Raw genomic sequence first — 24,177 nt, forward strand, 5'->3', positions numbered from 1 at the left:
TTTATTTTAGACTAACTAACTAACTAACTAGCTTGATAAATACAATATTTTGACCATAAACGACTTAAAGGGATAGTTCACCCAGAAATGAAAATTCTGTCATCACTTACTCACCATTGTGTTGTTACAAACCTGTATGAGTTTCTATCTTATGTTGAACAAAAAGAAGATATTTTGAAGAATGCTGGTCGCCAGACCAAAATACTGTGGAAGTCAATGGCAACTTTCAACTGTCTGGTTAACAACATTTTCAAAATACTCTTTAAGGAATGTAATATTTTGCTATAAATTCCGTATTTATTAGATTTTAGGTAACACCTCACAATAAGGTCTTATCAGTTAATAAACTAGAAATGAGCAATACATTTGTTACAGTATATCTTTGTAAACATTAGTTATTAAAATACAACTGTTCATTGTTAGTTTGTGTAGTTCAATATAAAAGAATAGGCCTAACAGTATTGTACAGTATGTATGTAAAGTGTTACCGATTTTTTATTTGCCATCACTTTCATGAAAAAAAATTATATCAAATTTAAACACACCTAAGCTGTTGTGGGAAATTTCTATGACCACTAGCCATCAAAAGGAATTGCATCAATAGCTGTTTCCAAAGAGGTTTCCCAGACACTCCCCCCTCTGCTATTGGTCGATCAAACAGTTAATCCCGCCCAGGAATCACGTCATTGGTTAATGTCGACACAGGCCACGTGTTACACTTCTTGGTTGCTGTGTTTACAAGCCTAGTACAACTGCCACATAGATAAGTATCATATCTCAGGACATGTAGGCTATTTCAATGATATCTGACTGTTTGTATGAAAATTTTATACAGCTTTAAAGTGCACAATACTCAAAGGGGGGATTTGGGTGGAAAAATATTTTTTTTTCCTTTTTATTACAATATTAAATAGTGTAGAGGGTGTGTTGAAGACTGGACATATTTAAACAGGTGAAAAGACCTTGGAAGCTTGTGAATTCACACAGCAGTCTGGTGTATTGAGACCATAACGTCTTGCTGAAACAGCACCACCCTAAGGACGACTTCTCCAGTTCATCACAATTACTCATAGTGATAAATAAAAAGCCTTGTTTGTGTGGACAATTTGGTTGTAGTTTGCAGCTGCACAATTCCCCTCCAGCTTGTCTCACTGTTTAAAAAAAAAAATAAAAAAAAAATTCCCACAAAAAAACAATGAAACGGGTAGTATTTATTTTAGAATTATTTGGAAATCTCTGAAAAATAGTCATTTCACTTCATTTCAATAGAAGAATATATATATAGCAATGTCAGAATGAATGGCACCCCCGGTAAATATGATAAAAAATGGCTGTAAAAAAATTAATCTGCATTGTTTATCCTTTTGGTCTTTCATTAAAAAATATAATTATGGCCAGCGTGTTTTGGAGAAAACCATTTATTTCATAATGTGATGTACCCCCCACTTTCAATTATTTTACTTCAATGAAAGGTTAGATTTATGCCATTTTTTTTTAATGAAAGATCAAAAGGATAAACAATGCAGATTTATTTTTTACAGCCATTTTTTATCATATTTTCCAGGGGTGCCATTAATTCTGACCACAACTGTATATATGTATATGTATATGTGTGTGTTTCCATATGTTTTGCACCTCAGGTGTTTGAGATAAAAAGGTACGTTGCATTCATCATTTGCTTTTGATATAAAAAATCCACACATTCATAAATCTCAATATAATCAAATAGTCTTTCAGTCATTTCATGTAGCCTGCATTCATCCCATGCATCTATGCAGCACATGTGTATATGTAATAATGCCTATTATTTGGTGTCAGTTCTTGTTCTGCATCTGAGCTAAATGTATCCCAATCGCATTCAGGCACAGCGAAAATTATAAAAATGTCCCACATTATCAGATAGCACATCTTTCTTCATCTTCCACACTGATGATGAAGTTATTCTGTGTTGACTGCAAAGATGTGACTCTTGGTCATATAATGCTGTGCCTCGTGTTCATTCGCAGGCCAATTTGCCATCAAAGCTGGACAGAGCGATAGCAAAGGCTTGAACTGCACACATGGGGTAATTATAGTCCAGAGTGAACATATCATCTGCCACCCTTCCAAACTGCATCACAATGTAGCTATCTGAAAAAGAGAGCATTTACAGTAAGGTTAGGGTTTTTACATTCATCGTTACAATTCCAAAACCAGCACAATTCCAGCATAATATAGAATTAGAACAAAAATGTTCAATTTGTGACATTTTGTCCTATTGAAAAGTTGTAAGATTTGTGTAAGCCCAGTTGTAGAGGTAAAGGACATTGGCAGGAATGGCAATATCAGCAGTCTCACTCACTGTCTTTGCTGTGGACGATTTGGAAGTTCTTGACAGAGGCCTGTGTGACCCGTCCAGAGAAGTTGAGGACATAGGAAGCCGTGTCGTCGTTCCAAACTGGAGTTTTGTTGTGGAGTTCAATCAGGTTGTCCATCTGTCTGTTCTGGTAGCGCACGAGTATATTGTCGTTGTCCTTTAGGTAAAATAACAAAATTGTTGTGCATGAACGAATTGGTCATTGTACACTGAAAACAGTGAAAAGACCGTGCCATTTATTTAAAGTGCATTTTTTATATCCGTCTAATCGAAAATTATGGTTTCTTTCGTTCAGTTTTACTAAAAGCAAATAACACTGCCCAAACAAAAAAACTAGTAGTATTTTCACTTCACCCCAGAGTGTTGATGTGCAGAACATATACTGGCTAGCTTCAATGACTGCAGGAATTACTGTGGGTTTTATTCATTTTTCTGGCATTTGTTAGTACATAAGAGAAAATATGATGCATACGCATTTAAAGTCGTCTTTATTTATGGTTAGTAAACTAAATTAAATTAAACATTGACCAACAAAATTCTTCAAAGGTGAACATTCTACTTTCGCATTATAGATAATTTAGCTCATTGGTTCTTGCTGAAGCTCAAACGTGCTGCGTAACACGATAATGAACCTCATTGGTTCTTGTAGAAGCTCAAACGTGCTGCGTAACACGAGAATGAACCTCATTGGTTCTTGCTGAAGCTCAAACGTGCTGCGTAACACGAGAATGAACCTCATTGGTTCTTGCTGAAGCTCAAACGTGCTGCGTAACACGAGAATGAACCTCATTGGTTCTTGTAGAAGCTCAAACGTGCTGCGTAACACGAGAATGAACCTCATTGGTTCTTGTAGAAGCTCAAACGTGCTGCGTAACACGAGAATGAACCTCATTGGTTCTTGCAGAAGCTCAAACGTGCTGCGTAACACGAGAATGAACCTCATTGGTTCTTGCTGAAGCTCAAACGTGCTGCGTAACACGAGAATGAACCTCATTGGTTCTTGCAGAAGCTCAAACGTGCTGCATAACACAAGAATGAACCTCATTGGTTCTTGCTGAAGCTCAAACTTGCTGCGTTACACGAGAATGAACCTCATTGGTTCTTGCTGAAGCTCAAACTTGCTGCATAACACGAGAATGAACCTCATTGGTTCTTGCTGAAGATCAAACGTGCTGCATAACACAAGAATGAATCTCATTGGTTCTTGCAGAAACTCAAATGTGCTGCGTAACACAAGAATGAACCTCATAGGTTCTTGTAGAAGCTCAAACGTGCTGCATAACACGAGAATGAACCTCATTGGTTCTTGCTGAAGCTCAAACGTCCTGTGAAACACAAGAATGAACCTCATTGGTTCTTGCTGAAGATCAAACGTGCTGCATAACACAAGAATGAACCTCATTGGGTTTGCTGAAGCTCAAACGTCCTGTGAAACACAAGAATGAACCTCATTGGTTCTTGCAGAAGCTCAAACGTGCTGCATAAAACAAGAATGAACCTCATTGGGTCTTGCTGAAGATCAAACATCCTGCGTAACACGAGAATGAATCTCATTGGTTCTTGCTGAAGCCCAAACGTGCTGCATAACACAAGAATGAACCTCATTGGTTCTTGCAGAAACTCAAATGTGCTGCGTAACACGAGAATGAATCTCATTGGTTCTTGCAGAAACTCAAATGTGCTGCGTAACACGAGAATTAACCTCATTGGTTCTTGCAGAAACTCAAATGTGCTGCATAACACAAGAATGAATCTCATTGGTTCTTGTAGAAACTCAAATGTGCTGCATAACACGAGAATGAACCTCATTGGTTCTTGCAGAAACTCAAATGTGCTGCGTAACACGAGAATGAACCTCATTGGTTCTTGCAGAAACTCAAATGTGCTGCATAACACAAGAATGAATCTCATTGGTTCTTGTAGAAACTCAAATGTGCTGCGTAACACGAGAATGAAACTCATTGGTTCTTGCAGAAACTCAAATGTGCTGCGTAACACGAGAATGAACCTCATTGGTTCTTGCAGAAACTCAAATGTGCTGCATAACACAAGAATGAATCTCATTGGTTCTTGTAGAAACTCAAATGTGCTGCGTAACACGAGAATGAACCTCATTGGTTCTTGCAGAAACTCAAACGTGCTGCGTAACACGAGAATGAACCTCACTGGTTCTTGCAGAAGCTCAAACTTGCTGCATAACACAAGAATGAATCTCATTGGTTCTTGCAGAAACTCAAATGTGCTGCGTAACACGAGAATGAACCTCATTGGTTCTTGCAGAAACTCAAATGTGCTGCGTAACACGAGAATGAACCTCATTGGTTCTTGCAGAAACTCAAATGTGCTGCGTAACACGAGAATGAACCTCATTGGTTCTTGCAGAAACTCAAATGTGCTGCGTAACACGAGAATGAACCTCATTGGTTCTTGCAGAAACTCAAATGTGCTGCGTAACACGAGAATGAACCTCATTGGTTCTTGCAGAAACTCAAATGTGCTGCGTAACACGAGAATGAACCTCACTGGTTCTTGCAGAAGCTCAAACGTGCTGCGTAACACGAGAATGAACCTCATTGGTTCTTGCAGAAACTCAAACGTGCTGCGTAACACGAGAATGAACCTCATTGGTTCTTGCAGAAACTCAAACGTGCTGCGTAACACGAGAATGAACCTCACTGGTTCTTGCAGAAACTCAAATGTGCTGCGTAACACGAGAATGAACCTCATTGGTTCTTGCAGAAACTCAAACGTGCTGCGTAACACGAGAATGAACCTCACTGGTTCTTGCAGAAACTCAAATGTGCTGCGTAACACGAGAATGAACCTCACTGGTTCTTGCAGAAGCTCAAACGTGCTGCGTAACACGAGAATGAACCTCATTGGTTCTTGCAGAAACTCAAACGTGCTGCGTAACACGAGAATGAACCTCATTGGTTCTTGCAGAAACTCAAACGTGCTGCGTAACACGAGAATGAACCTCAATGGTTCTTGCACATCAAGCGAACTTGCTTGAGCTTCCGTTTTCCACAACTGATGTGTGAGTTGATGAATGTTTATATCTGAATAAAAGCCTAGTTTGACCAATTAGCAGTGAACCAATGGGTAATCGTCTTTCTTTATAATTCTAATTAAACCAATCTACCATTTTATGTAACTGACTTCAAAAAGTCAGGGGCAGTCTTGATGAAAAAAATGAGATGACTAACTTTTAAGACTTAAATCACATTTTTCCAATGTGAATGAGCCTTTATTGTGAATTTACTTGCTTGCCTTTGTTGTAGCATGTCAGAGTCAGATATAGCAGCAACTGAACTCACTGTTCGTGGACATATCGGCACTCGCTCGTTGTCGTCATCCATGCCTGGGATGATCACAGTCATTTTTCTGGGCCCTTTAAACCCCAACACATTTGTCTCCTGGACAGAAACACCAGTATCCACTTTAAAACTTCTAAAAGATTATCCAACCTCCAGGTCGACTGTGGAGGAACTGAAGTGAGCACTCACGTAAATGATAGCCGCTAGCTCTTGCCGGGCGTTAGACATGTCCCTGAGGGCCCGGTCAGGGTTGAGACCGTTGTCAAACACTGTGAACTTGGTACCCATGAGATTGGACCTAAAAAGAATAGAAACCACAAAACAAAACAAAAGTGAGTAACTCAGCAATCATATTTTTTTTGCTTACATTTTCTATCAGACGAGTTACCTCAGCTTTCCGATAAAATTATCTCCTCCCCGTGACAGGTCAGTGGCATCTATGGATATCAAGTAATTTGACGTTGCACTCTTTTTTCTTTTTCGACCAGCCAATAGGAAGACCTGCAGGATGGAGAGAAATGGCAGAGACGGTCCCTAGTTAGTCATCAATAGAGCTTTTCATACTGTTGAACCTCATTGGTGTTTTTTAAAAGAGCCTTCTGCTCAGCAAGGCTGCATTTATTTGATAAAAAAAAATTAAAAAAAATTCTATTGTAATGTATTTTAAAATGTGATTTATTCCAGTGATCAAAGCTGAACTTTCAGCATCATTTCTCCGGTCTTCAGTGTCACATGATCCTTCAGAAATCATTCTAATATGCGGATTTGATGCTCAAAAAACATTCATTATTATTATCAATGTTGAAAACAGTTGTGTAATTTTTTTTCTGGATTCTTTGATGAATAGAAAGTTCAAAAGAACTGCATTTATTTGAAATAGAATCATTTGTAACATTATAAATGTCTTCACTGTAACTTTTTATCAATTTAATTCATCCTTGATAAATAAAAGTATTGATTTCTTTTATTTCCCCCAAAAAGTAAAATAAAAATTCTTACTGACCCCAAACTTTTGATTTGAACTGTAGTATTTAATGTTACAAAAGCTTTCTATTTCAGATAAATGCTGTTCTTTTGAACTTTCTATTCATCAAAGAATCCTGAACTAAAAATGTAAATAACTGTTTTCAACATTGATAATAATGAGAAATGTTTCTTGATCATCAAATCATCATATCAGAATGATTTCTGAAGGATCATGTGACACTGAAGACTGGAGTAATGATGCAGAAAATTCAGCTTTGATCACAGGAATAAATGACACTTTATATATTCACATAGAAAACAGCTGTTTTAAATTGTAATAATATTTCACAATATTGCTGTTTTTTTGTTTGTTTTAGTTTTTATCTTCCCGATCCAAAACTTTAAACTGGTAGTGTATGTGCAATTCTAGAGCCTTTATGTAATCAAACTATCAAGCTACTGACACTGCAAATTTGCAAATAAGGATGTTAACCCAGGATTTAGGGATGAACAGTGTGAAATGTCTGTTTATGAATACCCAGGATTAACTGTTAACCCCACTAACTAATTTCTAATTTGTTCGCATATCCTTAATAGAGCCATGCATTTCAAAATATTGATACACTATCCTCTAATTCACTACACAACCTTGTAGAATTGTCAGTAGTTCTGCAAGATTTTGAGCTAAAAGTGTGAGCAAGTCACCTTCTTCTCGTTGTCTAAATGGAGGTAATAGGTGGGGTAGAAGCCTCTGTCCATCCCACGCTTATCTCGCGTCAGTTTACACTTGATGGTGGTTCCCTGAGGCGCAGACTGAAGAACAAACTCCTCAAGGTCATCGAACTCAATCTCCGGTGATGGAGGCCTCTCCTCCTCCTGACACAAGAGACATTTTACTATTCAGATCTTTGTCTCAGGATGACATTGCCTCAATTTACAGGAGTCCTACCTTTTTACTTTTCTTTCCTTTGCCTTTCTTCTTTTTGGGCACTTCTGTATCACCATCACTTTCATCAGATTTAGCAGCGTCTAAAATGAGAAGCATTTATAAGCAGCTTAAAGGAATGAACGTTATTTTGTCTTTAAGTTGTTATATTTATAATAAAGAAATGTGAAATTATAGGGATGAAAATTTAAGTGTAGTTTGCAAAAAAATAAAAAAGGAAGATTTTTTTAACAGTTCTTTTGTCCAAAAAATATTACAAACAAACAGTAAGTCTTTCACTTACTCTTTTTCTTGTTATTCTTCTCTTTGTCCTTATTACTCTTGTCTTTTTTCTTGTCTTTTTCTTTGTCTCCAGCTTGAAACATGGAGCTGGTGTTGGCAGTGGATTTCTTTTTGCTCTTGCTGGGTTTAGTCTCTGGCTCACTCTCATCGCTGTCGGACATAATGGCTGGAGCAGATGCTTAAGTTCCAGTCAGCAAATTTGACAATTACACCTTTTATTAATAATAATCTATCAAAACACTATGGTCTCACTATGCATGCATTCTTTTTTTTTATTGTATTACAAATTATTTAATTATATATTCCAAGAAATGTCCAAGTCATATTTTACCCCTACATAAAAATGTATATTTAAATTATATATTGCATAAAAAAATTAAGTCAACACTTGTAGATATACATTTGCATTTTAACATAATTTTCGGAACTATATATTAAAAAAAAAGATTTTAAAAAATCATTTTTTTTTTTTATCAATGCATAATGTTTTTTCCCCAAGCAAGATGTTTGTGTGTGTGTGTGTGTGTGTATTAAATCACACTAAAAAATATGTTTTAAATTACATTTTTATTAATTTACATAATACATATTTGTTTTACTTTACAGAAACGAGAATTCGTAATTGTACTGAAAATATTGTAGCAATACAAAAAAAACGCAATGGTGGTATAAAAATTATTCATATTTTTTGCAAATTATTTGATTTTGATTTTAAGGTGAAATATGACCCAGACATTCTTCGTGAGATATGACCCAGAAAAGCTTTGTGAGATAGTTGCTTTTAGCAACACAATGATTCATGTACAGTGTTTTAAGAAAAGTGAAATTACCTTTCTTTTTTGCGATAAAATCTGGTTTATCTCCGTTTATCTGAAACATAGAAGCTGGCTCCTTTTTTGCCTTAGATGTCTTTCCTTTGCTCTCTGATTCACCTTTATTCTCTGCAGAGATAATATATTGTGGAAAAAAATTAAATAACTCAGTATTTTCTACAACGATGGCTCGCCTGCAACAAAACCTAAGAGTTAAGTCATTGAAGCCAATGTAGAGTTCGTTCACAGGGTATTTAAGTGACAAGTTAGGACCAGTTCCCAGAATTCCCCTGGGGTTATTAAGGTGTGCCAGCTTCAGATAATCAGCACAGCTTCTAATTGAAGAACAGTTCTTTCCAATATGCAAATGCTGTGGTTAATGGCTCAATAGGCTCCATCACAACAACCAGAGATCCAGCTAACAAAAAATAATCCAAGAACATTATGCTAACATTCCCTTTTTCTTTTTTTTTTCTTTTTTTGGTAACGGAAACATTCCACTTTGCAAACATTATGCTAATGTTACTTTTGAATGTCCGTTAACATCCTGAAACAAGTAACAACATAAAAAAAAAAAAAAAAATTAGATGAATGCCCAACTAAACGTTTCAGAAAAAAACTTCCATGAATAAATAAAGTTCTATAAATAGGTTCTATAAATAAAGTTTTTTGTGCTAACGTTTCAAGAATATTATAAAAGACCAGATAACTTTGAACAAACATTCTATTAACGTAACTGGAAGAACATTTGTTCGTAACTTTGAGAGAACCTCTCCAGGATGTTAGCCAAAGTTCTGAGAACGTTCCCTGTTAGCTGGGGAGTTTTTTAGTATGAATGTTAAAACAGCGATAGCTCAGTATCAGAGTGCCATTAGTTCTAATGTCCCTGCTCTTTTTTTTTTCCATCAAAAAAACATTGTTGAACTTTTGAAACATGGTTTCCACAGCACCATACATTAAACTTGAAGCTTTTAATAGGACCCCCAGAGGAGGTCATCTGTGTATGTTTTCAATCATCTAGGTCACTGCAGATTGTCTGGTAAAACGCATTAGTTAGCAGCTGGACTTTATTTTTTTATTTGTCCAAGTCGTTTCTCCACTTATCCGAGTGGCTTGATCAGACACCCCCCGAGGAGCTCACCATCTGTCTTTTAACAACAGGGAAAATGAGGCCAAGCAAACGAATCCCTAAAACCATAAGTAAAAAACAAGAGTTAAATTCACTTGAAAGTCCCCACTTCAGCTCATAGACAAACCGGAGTGGTGATCTTTTAGACAGCTCTGCCGTATTGTTCTGGCTAATCTTCTTAGCTCACGAGATCTAGCTAATCCTCTTCCTGAGCAGCAAACCCCCATGCATGTGTACATAACCACATTAAGAGTTACACACACTGAAGCCATTGTCTAAGTTTCCTCTGATTCGATACCTGAAGTGTTTTGCTCTGAGGGGGGAAATCAACCTAAAATCTCAAACTGTTTTACGGACCCAAAAATACTTTATGGAAAACACACTCAACCCCCCCAACAAAGTGCAAAGTTCAAAGTGACTCTTATAATAACATAAATGCCACTTGGCTGTTGAAACTAATGGAACAAAGCTCAAAATGAACCTTGGCCTCGCTCATTAGCATGCATTCAAGTGTGAATACGCTCAACTGACCTTTGGCCTTTGATTTCTTTTCTTTGGTGCCAGCAGGGGAGCTTTCTTTGGTGGTTTTCTTCTTTGTCTTCTTCTGTGAGGTCTCCTCTTCATCATCCCCATCATCTTCATCAGCAGAATCTAATCAAAATGACGGTTAGAAACGTCAGTTTTGAAGAACAAATCATATAAATGGTGCAGCAGTTGGTTATCATGGCAAGCAACACAGTGGCAGAATAAGGAGCTAAACATTAAGGCAGGGAGCATCTGATCAATAAAGATATATAAAGACATTTGGAGACAATTTTAAGCAAAATTGTTGAATGCCCATACATAAAATTACATAATTGCTTATTACTTTTGACCAATAGGTGGCACTGAAAATTACACACACAAAGTTTGGTGTCAACATGTCAAATCTTTCCAGCGATACAGACTTAGTTTGGCATTTTGCCATCACATTAGTTGATTCAGTATACGAAAACAGAAGTAAATCAACTGAAGATGATCTAACTCCAATTTGTTGAAAATCAGACAAACGAGGAGTTCGAAAAAGTAGGTTTTTAAAGAAAATCAAAGTGATGAACAGGAAGTTTGGCTAATTATATGGCAAAATTGGTATCCATGTTCTCAGCATGACTCAATGAATACAATAGAAATGCTGCACCGAATCTAAAGAGACAAGTTTTATGATTTTTGGTCATACTGTTTAGAAGTTATAAGCGAAAAAAAAAAAATCATATCTTGTGACCACTAGGTGGCACTGTTCCAAAGCTGTGCAGGTTTCCTGTTGGTCAGAAACATACACCAAGTTTGGTCCGAATACGCTAAAGGGTTGCAGACATATAGCCTTGTGTCCATTTGCATGCTCTTCGTTGAATTATTCGTGCATTATTCAAGAACAGTTTTGAATTCCATGAACATGAATTCCACTTTTTTTTTTGTCAAGATGGTCTGAAGATGATCTGATACAATTTTCGTGGAAATCAGAGCAATGGTCTAGGAGGAGTTTGGAAAAGTAGATTTTGAAAAAAAAGGTGGACAGAAAGTTTGGCAGACTATGGCAAAATTGGTATGTTATCGGCATGACCCAATGAATCTATTAAGTGTTATTACAATAGGCAAAATGAATCAAAACTATTAGCATTTTTTGAAATGTAATTATAATTTTTTGAGTCTTTTTGTCAAATACGCATACCGAGTTTTGTAACGATACACCAATGCACTCGTAAAATACAGACATACGACATAAATAGCAGAAGCCCAAAATGGCAGACATGAAAAAAAAATAATAATAATTAATGACGGAAAATGATGTCAATCAAATCGTCTTGAGCTAAGGAATCTGAGGGAAAAAAATATTTCGCTTCTTATGAACCTTTACGGTTCAAAAGTTATTAGCATAAACGTGAGTGCAACTCACAGTTGGTGGCGCTAGAGGGATTGAGTTACAGACTCCTAAATTGCTATGGTTAATGTTTAGACTGTGTACCAAATTTCATAACTTTTTACCATACAGTTCTATGGGATGCCATGAGAGTTTCTAACATAAGTGGTATAGATAATGGATACATGGATGGATGGATGAATGGATGGATGGATGAATGGATGGATGGATGGATGGATGGATGGATGGATGGATGGATGGATGGATGGATGGATGGATGGATGGATGGAAATTCATGTTTAATGATTATCTATTTGCACTAATTGATGGATTAAAAATCACTTATACCTTTCTTCTTCTTAGGAGTACTCTTGGTCTTCTTTTTTGTGTTCTTCTCTGTTATTTCTTCTTTGTCCTTCTCGATTTTCTTTTTCTTTACTGTTTTGCTCTCTGCTGAGAAGTAAAAAGAAGTTGTTTAAACAACCATAGATCATTCCACTGGTACAAAATGACAGTGCTCCCAAAAAAGTGTTCTAACACTAAGCACCTAAAAAAATCTGAATGTCATTTAATAATCAACTGGCCCCTATAACGATCATTTCCTGTTTAGTTTTGTTGTTCTTTGTGGCTACGTTTACATGCAGCCAAATAATCCGTTAGTAATCGGATTGACGGCTCAATTGGAATGAAAAGCCTTCATGTAAACATCTTACTCGAGCCGATTGAGCTCGATCCGAACGAATTTCGATCGAATTGAAAGGGGTGGTGTATTCCTTTTCTAATCCGATTGAGAGAACACTTGATCGGATTGAAAACCGAAACTGAAAGGACTGCGCATGTGCAATGACGTAGAAATAGCGTAATGACGTATGACGCGCGGAACGAGCTGTTCTTCCTGATCAATAAAGTGTCATATACTGTAAATGAGTGTCCCGTCATCCTAAAATTCTCCTTTCACTCAGAGTCTGTGAAGTGAAGCAGGACAACGTCCAACTAGTCCTTGTTTCGGATTCTCATCCACAGATGATTCTGGGTGCGGGGAGGGGTGTTTTTACTGATAAATATAAGCAGCACTGCACCATGGTTCATATGCTCATTGTCTCCAAATTATGACCTACTGTTTAAAACAAATGAAGAACCAATGTAGGAGAATAATTATTATGCGCAAACAGCAGGAAACTCTGTATATTCGTGCTGTGTGTGCATGTCAAAAAATCAATTCTGATTTGAAGCTTGTGACTGTGACTTGTTACTGTAAACACGCACCTCAACCCGATCACGTTTAGCGTTCATGTAAACAATACGTTCGGATTCATCAATCGGAATGAATTCAGTCCGATTGGAACAAAAGTTGTGCATGTCAATGAAGTCACAAGTTCTTGTTCTCGTTTATTGCCATGGTTACTGATTGAGTAACGCACCTGTTCCTTGTTCTGTTGATTACCATTCCTTGTGTATAAGCCCTCAATTCTAGAGGGTTCAGTGTTGTCAATGTCATTGTTAGTGTGTAATGTAAGTTAAAGTGGTTCTCTGCAAAGTCTCTTTGTATTAATTTATTCCACGTCACGCATCTTGATTCTCTTCTGGTGGATTATTCTACACAGCGTTATGTCATATCCCTAAGCTCTTTTTTTTATATATATAATAGATGTATGATGTCAGTTCTCCAAGAGTTCACGCAGGTGTTCTAGCAGAGAAACCAAAGATGTCACTCTTAGTAGAAGAGGTTCTATATAGAGCCTTAAAGGGTTCTGTCAGGCACTTACATATAACCCTTATTCACAGCAGCGCCATCTTTGATTTTTAAACGAAAGAGAGGCTGTGAGGGATAGACATACATCTCTTCAGTGGGTTGTACTGTTATTTAATGTGTTTTTGGATTTTTCTGCTTATGAAACACTGCAAAAATATCTTTCAGAGAAATGTATAAATTTAAAGTGATCTAGAGCTTTATACAGCTTTTTTACAGCAGATGCCATTGAAAACACGGTAAGTCTATCCCTCACAGCCTCACTTTCACACCCGTCATGGCGCTGCTCTGAATAAGGTCTATATAACCTTTTAAGGCATTCCACCAGGGGATCATTTTATGGATTTAGTTTTAATTCATTCATTTTAATTTAATTCATTTTTATTGCTAATAAAATGTTATCAGTTAAACAGCTCATAAACATAATTTATCATTAGAAAACATTAAATAACTGTTAAACATTCAAATGTATTATGCAATCATTTACAACATTTCAAGTATTTTAAGTTTTTTTTTTTTTTTTGGGTAGCCCCTGTACAGTATTTCTCTCAGAAAAAGAAGCTTGAACATGTGACAATTCAATGTCAATGTAAGCATTGTTTGGTGATTATTTTATTATAAGGAGCATCCAAATAATTTAAATCTGGTAAAAAGTCACAACAGTAGCAAAAGTATGGGTTTGTACTGTATGTCTGTGTGAGATGTGTAATGTATCAGACTGACTCTTTGAAGGCGTATTCTCCTCCTCGCCTGACAACTCTTCAGTCTTTTTAGCTTTGCTCTTTTTCGGTTTGTCTTCGGCTCCATTGGCCTTTCCAGAATCTGCCTCCGGCTTCTTCTTTTTTGTCTTCTACGTGGCTGTTAATAAGAACAATGAATCACATTTACATTTACAGTTTTTCCTTTACATGCTTGTACGTTTCTGTGCACAGCAGTGTAAATGTAAGCAATAGTTTTAAACTTACCAATAGCCAAACGTCAATGAAAGCAAGCAAAAGGAAGCACATACTTTAGAAATTTACATTACTTGAAATCATACATTGTTAAATTCATGTTCCCTTATAATCTTTAATCAAAATAACTTCTCCTCTCTCTTGTCCCTCTCTTCTCCTCTTTAATGGTGTGTTTACTGGCATGACCAACCTGAGATCCACTAATTGCAAGCAACAACCATCCAATCAATTCCCTACGGACAAAATCCCAACCTACATTTTGTTTGTTAGAGAACTCAGATATATGTCATAATAGAGAAGAAAAGACCCAACTTCCAATTAATGCCGTCTTACACAAAGACATGAGTCTTACCTTAAACACGTAATCTTTGTAGTGTGATAATCATGTCTACACCTTTCTTAAGGACAAACAATGAATCAACATTTTCTGTACATTCAAACATTGGTCAAACAAAGGAGGTTAAATCTGTTTAACTGGTGTGGCACATTGGTTTAAGACGTGACCTCTTATGTATAGAATGCTGCAGGAGGAGAAAGTCTAATTCTTACACAATGTGGGCCGGACGTCACAGTCTGCTTCCGTACTGCACGGAGTGGGGAACACATAATCTGATTAGTTCCAATCTTATATGAGTATTTATAGACCTCTCTTTAACAAAGAGCATAGACAGTGGGATCCTTGATTTCTGCCGGCATGGGGATTTTACTCATACATTATGGAAAATCCCTCCGTAGACCGTTACCCACAATAGATTCAGTTTTGTATGTAAGTGAGGTTCTGTTCGACAGAAACATTCAAACACATCTGCTTGGTTGGCTGAGAAATATTGATTGGATAATTTTTAATTACGGTTAATGTTTAAGTAGATGCCATAATTTCAGGGGAAAACTCTTTGGGGTCAGCGAGTTTCAGTGCCATCGCGCACCAGTGGCCTCGGTCAACCCCTCTCTGACATATTCTCGCTCCTTTTCTCCTCCCTTTCTGGTTAAAAATGTAACAGGATACTCAGGAAAAAGGAAACACATGTATAAAATATTTCCTGTTTTTGAAAAACAAACATTTAAAATATTAAACATGGAAAACCTGTTCTACAGCCTGTATTATTTCCAATGCCAAAAATATTCCAGAGAAAGGGTCACGCTTTATATTAGGTGTCATACAATAATAATTGTTAGGTCCAATGTACTTATTGTGTTGATGTTGAATTTCAAAACACTTGTGAGGCTACTGAGGTGGGATTCGGGTTAGGTTAGGGACAGGTTTGGTGGTATGGGTTGGTTTAAGGGGGAAGGTCAACAGTGTAATCAAACATGTAATTACAGAAATTAATTACAGCTGTAATTGCATTCAGGTATCTAAAAAATATAAGTACAATGTAAAAACATGCGTGCATGCAATAAGTTCATTGTATCAAATAATTAATTTAAGTAAGGGATAATGTACAACCCCCAACAGGGTGATCAGGACCCCGACTTGAAGCAGAGGGGTCTTGCATCAGCCTGAAGGGGTTTATTCTGAGATAACAACCGGCTGGATGTACATTACCCCACTTATTATGCATCTACGTGCCACATAAGTAACTAATTAGACATGAAATATTAATCTGAGACAAAATATTTATTAGCTCTTTAAACGTAAAGCTTCCGCGGAGAAAGGAGTTGCTACCACAGCAAGTTCAAACTAGACGGACATTTAAGGGATACAATATATTCATATCCCTTATTACACGCCATTTCGCCACATAAATAATAATGGGATAAGAGATATTGATTTGAGATGAAACTGTTTTAAAATCGTACGTGTTTGTTATCTTATAATCCAACAGTGTACAAAACCATAGTTGCAAAATGGCAGGAGCTGCATAACTATAGAGAGCGAGGCCACGATATACTGGATGGCATAATTAAATAACTGTACACAAAATATTGATTTGACTGAGTTTTGATATTTTATTAGCACAACAAACGCAAAACTTCCAAAAGGAAAAACTGTTCCTAGCAAACTTACAGCGCTGCTGACTTCAGTAACCCGAATGAGCCTATGTTTCTGTTTTCAGGGAATAACATACCGCTGGATGGCACGACTGACCAATCAGAATCAAGCATTCCATAGAGCCGTGTAAGAAATGTTAGTAGATTAAAGTTAAAATAAAGTGGGACCAAACACATTTTTTGAAACATTTTGGCATTAAAAGGTAATTTAAAATAAATTGATTATTCAATTCTTAACAATTTGATCTATTACTTTAATTCTAGCCTAACATTTTAACCAATATACAGATACCAGGAGCCATCTAGAACAAAGACACTGAATCCATTTGCTGCTAATATTGTGAAAGTCAATGTGGTTAGCATTGCTTTCCTCTTCTAAAGACTTTCTAAATCTTGCCAATAAGAAGACACAATAAATCAGATGAACAAAGAGTCACTTTGGTCAATCAAGATATTACACAATTTCCAGACTACGAACTATACCTAACCTAAAGGCAAAGGGCTCCCTTGGCTTACGTAATCCAGAGCCCAAATGTATTGCCAATAAGAACATATTTTTATATGCTATTTTATTTAAAAAAAAGAGATAAATCTCAAAACAGCCCTTAAGAAAACCTTTAACAGATTCAGCAAATTAATTGACAAATTAAGATACAAAATTACTTTTACTATAAGAAAAGATATCCGATTATAGACTATTAGAATGGATGACTAATGAATGACAATCTTAGAGAATCTGGACCTGTAAACAGGATCAAGGCAGAATGAGTCTTTGAGGTGGATTGTGGCACTGCCATCTTGAGATTACAAATTTGCAGTTAAAAAGGCTCTTGAAAAGTATGAAAATCACAAACTAGTACATATTATGTCCAGCAAAAGAACACTGACACATGTATGCTGACAGAAAACACTAACTAAACAATCAAACAGACTTATATTAACAAGTTTAGGCTTGTTTAGTGGCTTCTATAGTTCTATATTGGTCCCATTACTGCTTAAAACATCCGGACTCTTAATACATTGAAATTTAAGACATCTTTAACTGCATTTAGAAACTAGAAGCTCTGTTCAGCTATAAGACGCCACAGTTAAGATGTACCTTCTCTGCAGACATGGTTATTGAGATGACATCGGTTCAAGAGTAAAAGTCCAGGCAAGAGAGCAGATGAATCTGTCATGTGTGTTTATATGAGTGTGTGCTGAGGGCATCAGTGTGGCTGATTATGAAAGCTAGTTTAGTCCAGAGAAGTTGATAATAGGATTCAGTGCAAAGCCCATCTGCCTCAGGAGCAACCAAAACAACACAAGAGGAACGTACCATCTACTGAACTCTACTACAGAATTAGCGCTCTTCGTTACACTAGATTATCAGCAGAACCATTTAAAGTCCCCTATAGTCAATAATTGTATCCCTTAAAACTCATCTTTGATCACCAAAATGACATTTGTAAACATTTTGTCCTTGAAAAAAAATTCCTTCATGCCTTAAAATAGCTTGAATGTAACTAGACACCCTTGCCTCATTTAGTATATGTGGTTCTATGATTATGCAAATTAGCCCCGCCTCCACTCACTCACTCCAGCTCAGAGATCCACTCGTTGACGATCACACGTTGATCTGATTGGTTACAAGGTAGTTTGTGATGTCAGAAACACCAGCAATTTCAAACTGCGTTTTTGAGACTGTCTTTGGTTCACTGCAGTTTTAAGGAGAAAATACTCAGCAATGGTGTCGACTTATGAATTTGCACATGGTTTGCATATTAAAAGCATATTAAAAACACCACATAGACACATAAACAACATTAAAAGCTGGATTTTCACCAAAGGGGGACTAAGGGGGACACACTAAGTGAAAAAGTAGTGTTGTCATCGTATCACTGAGATACTATTGTATTTTTATTAATATTTGGAATTAGTTTTTTTAGGAATTGGAATTGGAATTTTTTTATTTTCTGTTTTCATTTTAATATTAGTTAAAGTATTGGTAAAACATTTTTATTTATTTTTTTAAACCTGTCAATTCAGTTTGAATTAATTTTTATTTCGGTTTTAGTTTTAGATATTATTATCCAATATACTGATATTTATGTTTTCTTTCACAGCTGTTTGCATTCACTTTAGACATAACTATGACAAAACATGACTATGATTACATTGACTATGAGGACACTGGCCAAGACAGTCTTTTTGACATAATTTTGTTTGAATATGTCAGTTTTTAGCGCAAGAAGATGTGAAAGAGAGCTCAGTTCAGTATCTGCACTCTGTCTGAAACGCGGATTTCTAGCTGTGCGCTTTGGAGTAATGAACTGAGTTCCCTTTTACGTGTTTTTGCGCTTGAATACTTAAATTGGCAAGGATTAGACTTCTAGGTAGGTGGAGCTGGGGAGGTGGAGGGGTTCAGAGGAACTCTGATAGCGCTGCAGGTCTAGCTTAAAGCAAACAATAAACCAGACTATTTAAATGTAGAGCACGGAATCTCATTGGCTGCAGAGGCCGAGGCCAATCAGCAGAGGCCAATCAGCTTGTCCCATGTGGTAATGATGCGATTGCTTGCAGATTGCCTGTCAGTCAGCGCCCTCTGGAGTTTCACAGTGGCGTAGACAGGGGAGGGGCCATGGGGGCACTGGCCCCTCCTGAAAACTGATTGGCCCCCCAATGTGCCCCCACCCTTCTACTTGTCTGTCACTCAAAATGTATAATTATATCTTTCGGCTTGCTTTTGAATAATTAACGGTTCGGCGATGCTAGTAGTTGTAGAACACAGATTAGTGAGCTTCAGTTTTCCAACAAAAAAAAAGCACATGGTAAGTTGAGCTAATTTATATTCCTTTTTTTTAAATTAACGAGTTGTTGCAGCGCTAGGTTTTTGTACCGTCTTCAAAAAGTGAAGAACAGTGTTCGATGTCATTACAATCCTCTGTGGCGAATGAATGTAAACAATCAGGGTTTTCCTGTGTAGTGATTTTTTTCGGCCGATACGCAACTGATATTGCAAATTATATGCCGAAGCAAATCGTAGGATATTATGTTTATCTCACGCTTTAAAAATTTATCTTTCACAATTTAAAGCTGTAAATATCAGACGTGGAGGTAAACTTGAGTTACGTGACTGCACGCGAATTTAAAGATTTCTAATAAATGAAGAAAATTACTTGACTTTGAATTGAGAACGAATACTCTAAATTAAATCAGTGTCGTACCCACTGATCTATATAATGACATTGTCATTCTATGTCATTCTATATAGATCGGTGGTCGTACCGCATGACTCGATAATTACTTTATAAGAATTGTAATTAAACTAGGGCTGGGAATCGATTAAAAAAAATTAACTAATTAATTGCACAATTTCTGTAATTAATTGCAATTAATTGCGCTTCCCCCAAGCTTGTAATCATCAATATTTAAACTTAGAATCACCTAATTAAACAACACAGGAAAAAAAGGGAACAGAAAATAGCCCTATATTAAAATATTAAACATCAATATATCAATATATTATTCTTTTTCAATAATCAATCAACATAATCAATTTAACAGATTATTATTATTATTATTATTTTATTAATTATTAAAACAAAATATAGTCCTACAAAGCTATTATTACCAGAGCATGTGATCAGAGCAGGTCATTTTACCATTGTTGCCCAGCATGGCTATACCAGCTCAGCAAACAGAAGTCAACAGAGAAATTTCACGTTACTTGAGTGGACTTTACTTTTCCAGTGCTTAGTACATGATTGAAGCCTTTGGGCCGTTAACGACAGAGCCGCCGACACACACACACACACACACACACACACATACACGGAACGGAGAGCTCGCCGCTGCTGGGCCATTAACGACAGAGCGAGCCGACACACACACACACACACACACACGCACGCGCGCGCCGACCGACCGACACACACACACACACACACACACACACACACTCACGCGCGTGCGCGCGGAGCACAGAGCGCGACGCACATACCGAGCGGAAAAGACCCGCTCATGAAAGCTGCCCGAGAATGAAACCTGACCGCCGAACATGGAGGGGCGGGACGGCATATTTCGGCCTTTTTAATAGCAGACGCAACAGGAAATCATTAAAACGAGGCAAAAAAAAAAAGTGCTGCGTCAATTGCGTTATTTTTTTTTAACGCGTTAAACATTTCAAATTAATCGCAAAGATTAACGCGTTAATTCCCCCAGCCCTAAATTAAACTTTAAAAAGTTAATAAAAAATGATTGCGACATTAAAATGATTGCGACATTAGCTAATATACAAACTGCAAGCGACGGAAGCAGCGGCGCCGGCGCCTCTGATCAGAGTCTACGAGCTGCAGGACGCTGTGCAATCACAAAACAATACAGGAGTAGAGGAGAATCTACGAATATTGTTTGTTTGGATTTAAACACTTCGAAATGGACCATTATTAATAAAAAGAATTTTGGTGTATGCACAATTTCAGTAGCGTACCGTGGGGTTTCAGTCAGGGCCTTCAGTAACGATCTAACGCCTTCAAGCTGAGTGCTCGTTGCCGCGGAAACAGTGTTCTCTTGTGGCTCACGCACAGTTTTCACTCAGATGCGCGCTTCGATCTATCGCCGTTGCGGAGACTTTCTATTTGTTGAAATCTTACTAAACAAAATGCACACAAACGCCCTGCTTGATATACAACCACTGATGAACATATTCGGTATAAAAAAAAAATAAATAAAAAAAAAACTATACGAGTGGATTCGTACCCAGAACCTCTGACATGCTTGGCAGAAGTTCTACCACTAGACTATCACCGTACATGAAAGTTATTCAGTATCAATGCATTTAGTCACGTGGAAATTCTCGGCACTAACAATATTAGTAGATCTAGAATGACAAATGTACCCAAAATGACCCAATGTACTAATGAAATTGATTTCTGGACATCGTAATGTTATTTTTCCTGAAAATTGTTATTGTACACAAACATGTATTGTATCAGCCCACCCACTCGATGACATCAGCGCGGGCTAGCCGTCGACACATCGCTGGGCCTCTGGGGCGTTCTGTCATACGCTTCACAATTTGATTGGCTGATAAAACACGTCAGTCAAAGTTATGATCAAATGGAAAATGGCAGCTTCAACGGAAGGCTAGCTATTCGGTTGTTAAGTCGTGACGTAACCACTCTCCGATAATACTCTTTCCGGGTCCAAAGTCCAGGTCCTCTCTACCTACCTACCGCTTTCGCTAGTGTTTTGGTTATTATTGAGTGTTTTTACAATGCCGCAGTGCTGTGTCCCGTGTCCCGAGCTAACTCACTTCAACCTCGTAAATCTTCTTTTTCATTGATGCCTGGACTCTACCCTTAATTATGCCACCTGAGTGATGAGCTACACTAACCACTCTGTTGGTGTTAAAGGAATTTAAACCCTTTTTGACCGCCAAGGGTGCCTCACTAAGAAGGACGTGATCGTAAATAAATGTACAGGTTCCACCATTGTTATTTCTGGACGAGAGGAGCGCTTGGACCCGGAAAAGGCTAAACGTCACGCGTGACGTCAGACTTAACAATCGGATACAACTAGTGCTGGTCCACGGAGCTGCGTTTAGATGACATATGGAATATCCAGCTCAGACTCACAAAAAAATAACCATATTCTTTCTGGAAATATAATCGTAACGTACTGATAGACATTAATTGAATTTAGACATGTTCAGACACACATTAATTTAATTATAGAAATTTTTTATTTTTTTTATTTTGACAGGGCCAGCAGAGAAGGCCCTGCTGGCTCTGACGGCACACCACTGCACAATTTGCAACCGGGTTGAACGGTCTCTTATGGATAATTTCTCATAATATCTAGATTATGAAGATATCTGATGTTGAGTTTTCTTGCTGTCTGAAACATAAAATAGATGGTGTTTTTCTACAAATATCTTGTAGTTTTGCAATGTTGTGTGGCACAATCTGGCTTTTTTTTTTTTTTTCTCAAGCAAAGTGAACAATATGAGTCTCAAATTAAGTGTGTAATGTATGTTTTCTATGAAGATAGAATTCACAGAAGTTAGTGACAAAACGTCATGACATCCAGAAACATTCTCAAATAAAAAAACATAAATATAAATAGCAATGTAAATAAAATATTACAAAAAATGTTTAATAGCCTATATATAAATAAATAATACTAAAATAACACTGGACTAATTAAGCTATTCTAAACTGTTTTTATAAGATTAATTTAATTTGCATGTAGTTAAACTATACCCTTATATAGGTAGCTATAAAGTAGCTATACCTCTAACAAAAAAAAAGGATATATGATAGTATACAATCATAAATGCACAAGGCTAATTAGCCCTGGCATATTTAGATTTTCTCTATTCATCAATGCAAATTTACTGCAAATGCTGCTATGCAAATTTAATGGGATGTGGATACAAGTTATTATTGTTGTATTTAATTATTAAAGTTATATTAATTAATTGTGTATTTATTATAGGAATAATATACTTAAGCATTTGTATATTTATTTATTTTTGCCCAAGCATTTAAGGTTGTGAGGATTCGTGTAAAGTTTATATGACCTAATGTTGAGTTTTATTATTTTTGTGAGTTGTACTCTATTCACAGATTGGATTCTTGTATGTATTACAGTTTTTCACTTCTGAAAAGTGAAAAGTTAATACAAATTGAATTTGACTGTTTTTATTTACAGCATTGAATAAATGCCATAAAAAAAAATGTATGCAAAATTTAAACTTACTGAACTTTAAATGATTTGGATATCTACAGTTTTACATATAAACACAACATAAGATTGGCCCCTCTGTAATTGTGGCCCCTCTTGTGCCCCCCCGTTGAAAAAATCCTAGAATCGCCCCTGGAGTTTCATGACTGAACTAGATATTAATCCTAGTGAAAAGTTGCATAATATCTTAGCATTTGGTTTGTCACCCTTTTCTTTAATAACAGCAGCAGTTGAGCTCCATAAGTTTGTGCAAAACGTGATGATCATGTCCTCCAGCATGACTTGAGAATGATCCAAAGAGCATCTTGAGCTTCAATAGAAGAACTAAAATCTTCAATCTAATAACTTTTCTTTTTTTACAATTGTTTTTAATCCTTAAACTTTCGAAGTTTAAATGGAAAACAAACAAACAATGTTTTCAATGTGTTCTCACTCTTTCAGACCCACATTAAAGTATGCTTGCCCTTGAATGTGAATGTGTATGTGTAGACATAGACTGAAACATGCACAAACTTACATAAACACATATATGTGTAACTCACCTGTACTGACCTTTTGGAGTCATCATTAGGGAGACTAAGAGATAAATCAACATTATCAGCAAAGCATACACACTTATGACATCAACTATAGTGAAGCAGAAAGCACTACTCACCTGTCCTCCGTCCAAACCTCCTTCAAGATCTCTTTCTGCAGAGGCATCAAGTGAAGATCACTGAAGATTAGCAAAACCTCTGAATTCCCCTCAAATAAAATATCCAAAGCTCAATGGATCAGTAATAATCTCAGTATTCCATTTCAGCTAGTAATTATACTTTTTCTATGTACTATGCATTTTTTCTCCATCCAATCTTGCTTTCTTTTATTTCCGTGGACTATGAGTTATGACACGCATTGCAGAAATGTTGCACTGTTGTCTTTTTGCACTTGAAAACATAGAGGTTGGGTTTTACTGGTCGTCTTAAAATGCCAATAAGATGAGAGCGCAGTTTCCCAGCATTCATTTAGCTTTAAATGAGTGCCATCTGTCACCGGGAGACAAACCAGC

General features: G+C 36.8%; 1 protein-coding gene across 2 annotated transcripts; it reads right to left on the reverse strand.

Annotated features, from left to right (window-relative positions):
* Positions 1-544: 544 nt before the first annotated feature.
* On the reverse strand, positions 545-10,451 carry LOC309480617 (tubby-related protein 1). Of its 2 annotated transcripts, XM_082145226.1 has the most exons (10): positions 10,340-10,451; positions 8,698-8,808; positions 7,869-8,033; positions 7,589-7,668; positions 7,345-7,515; positions 6,062-6,174; positions 5,863-5,971; positions 5,674-5,772; positions 2,342-2,513; positions 545-2,130 (listed from the first exon to the last, which is right to left on the reverse strand). In XM_082145226.1, exons 2-10 carry the CDS (start codon positions 8,744-8,746, stop codon positions 1,997-1,999), a joined length of 1,092 nt encoding a protein of 363 aa, XP_082001352.1. In that variant the 5' UTR covers positions 8,747-8,808; positions 10,340-10,451; the 3' UTR covers positions 545-1,996. The 2 variants fall into 2 exon arrangements, with proteins under 2 accessions (XP_082001352.1, XP_082001353.1); XM_082145227.1 differs by lacking the exon at positions 10,340-10,451 and having other exon boundaries at positions 7,869-8,017; positions 8,698-8,779.
* Positions 10,452-24,177: the final 13,726 nt, after the last annotated feature.

Source organism: Leuciscus leuciscus (genome assembly GCF_965113295.1).
Source record: "Leuciscus leuciscus genome assembly, chromosome: 18".
Lineage (NCBI taxonomy): Eukaryota > Metazoa > Chordata > Actinopteri > Cypriniformes > Leuciscidae > Leuciscus > Leuciscus leuciscus.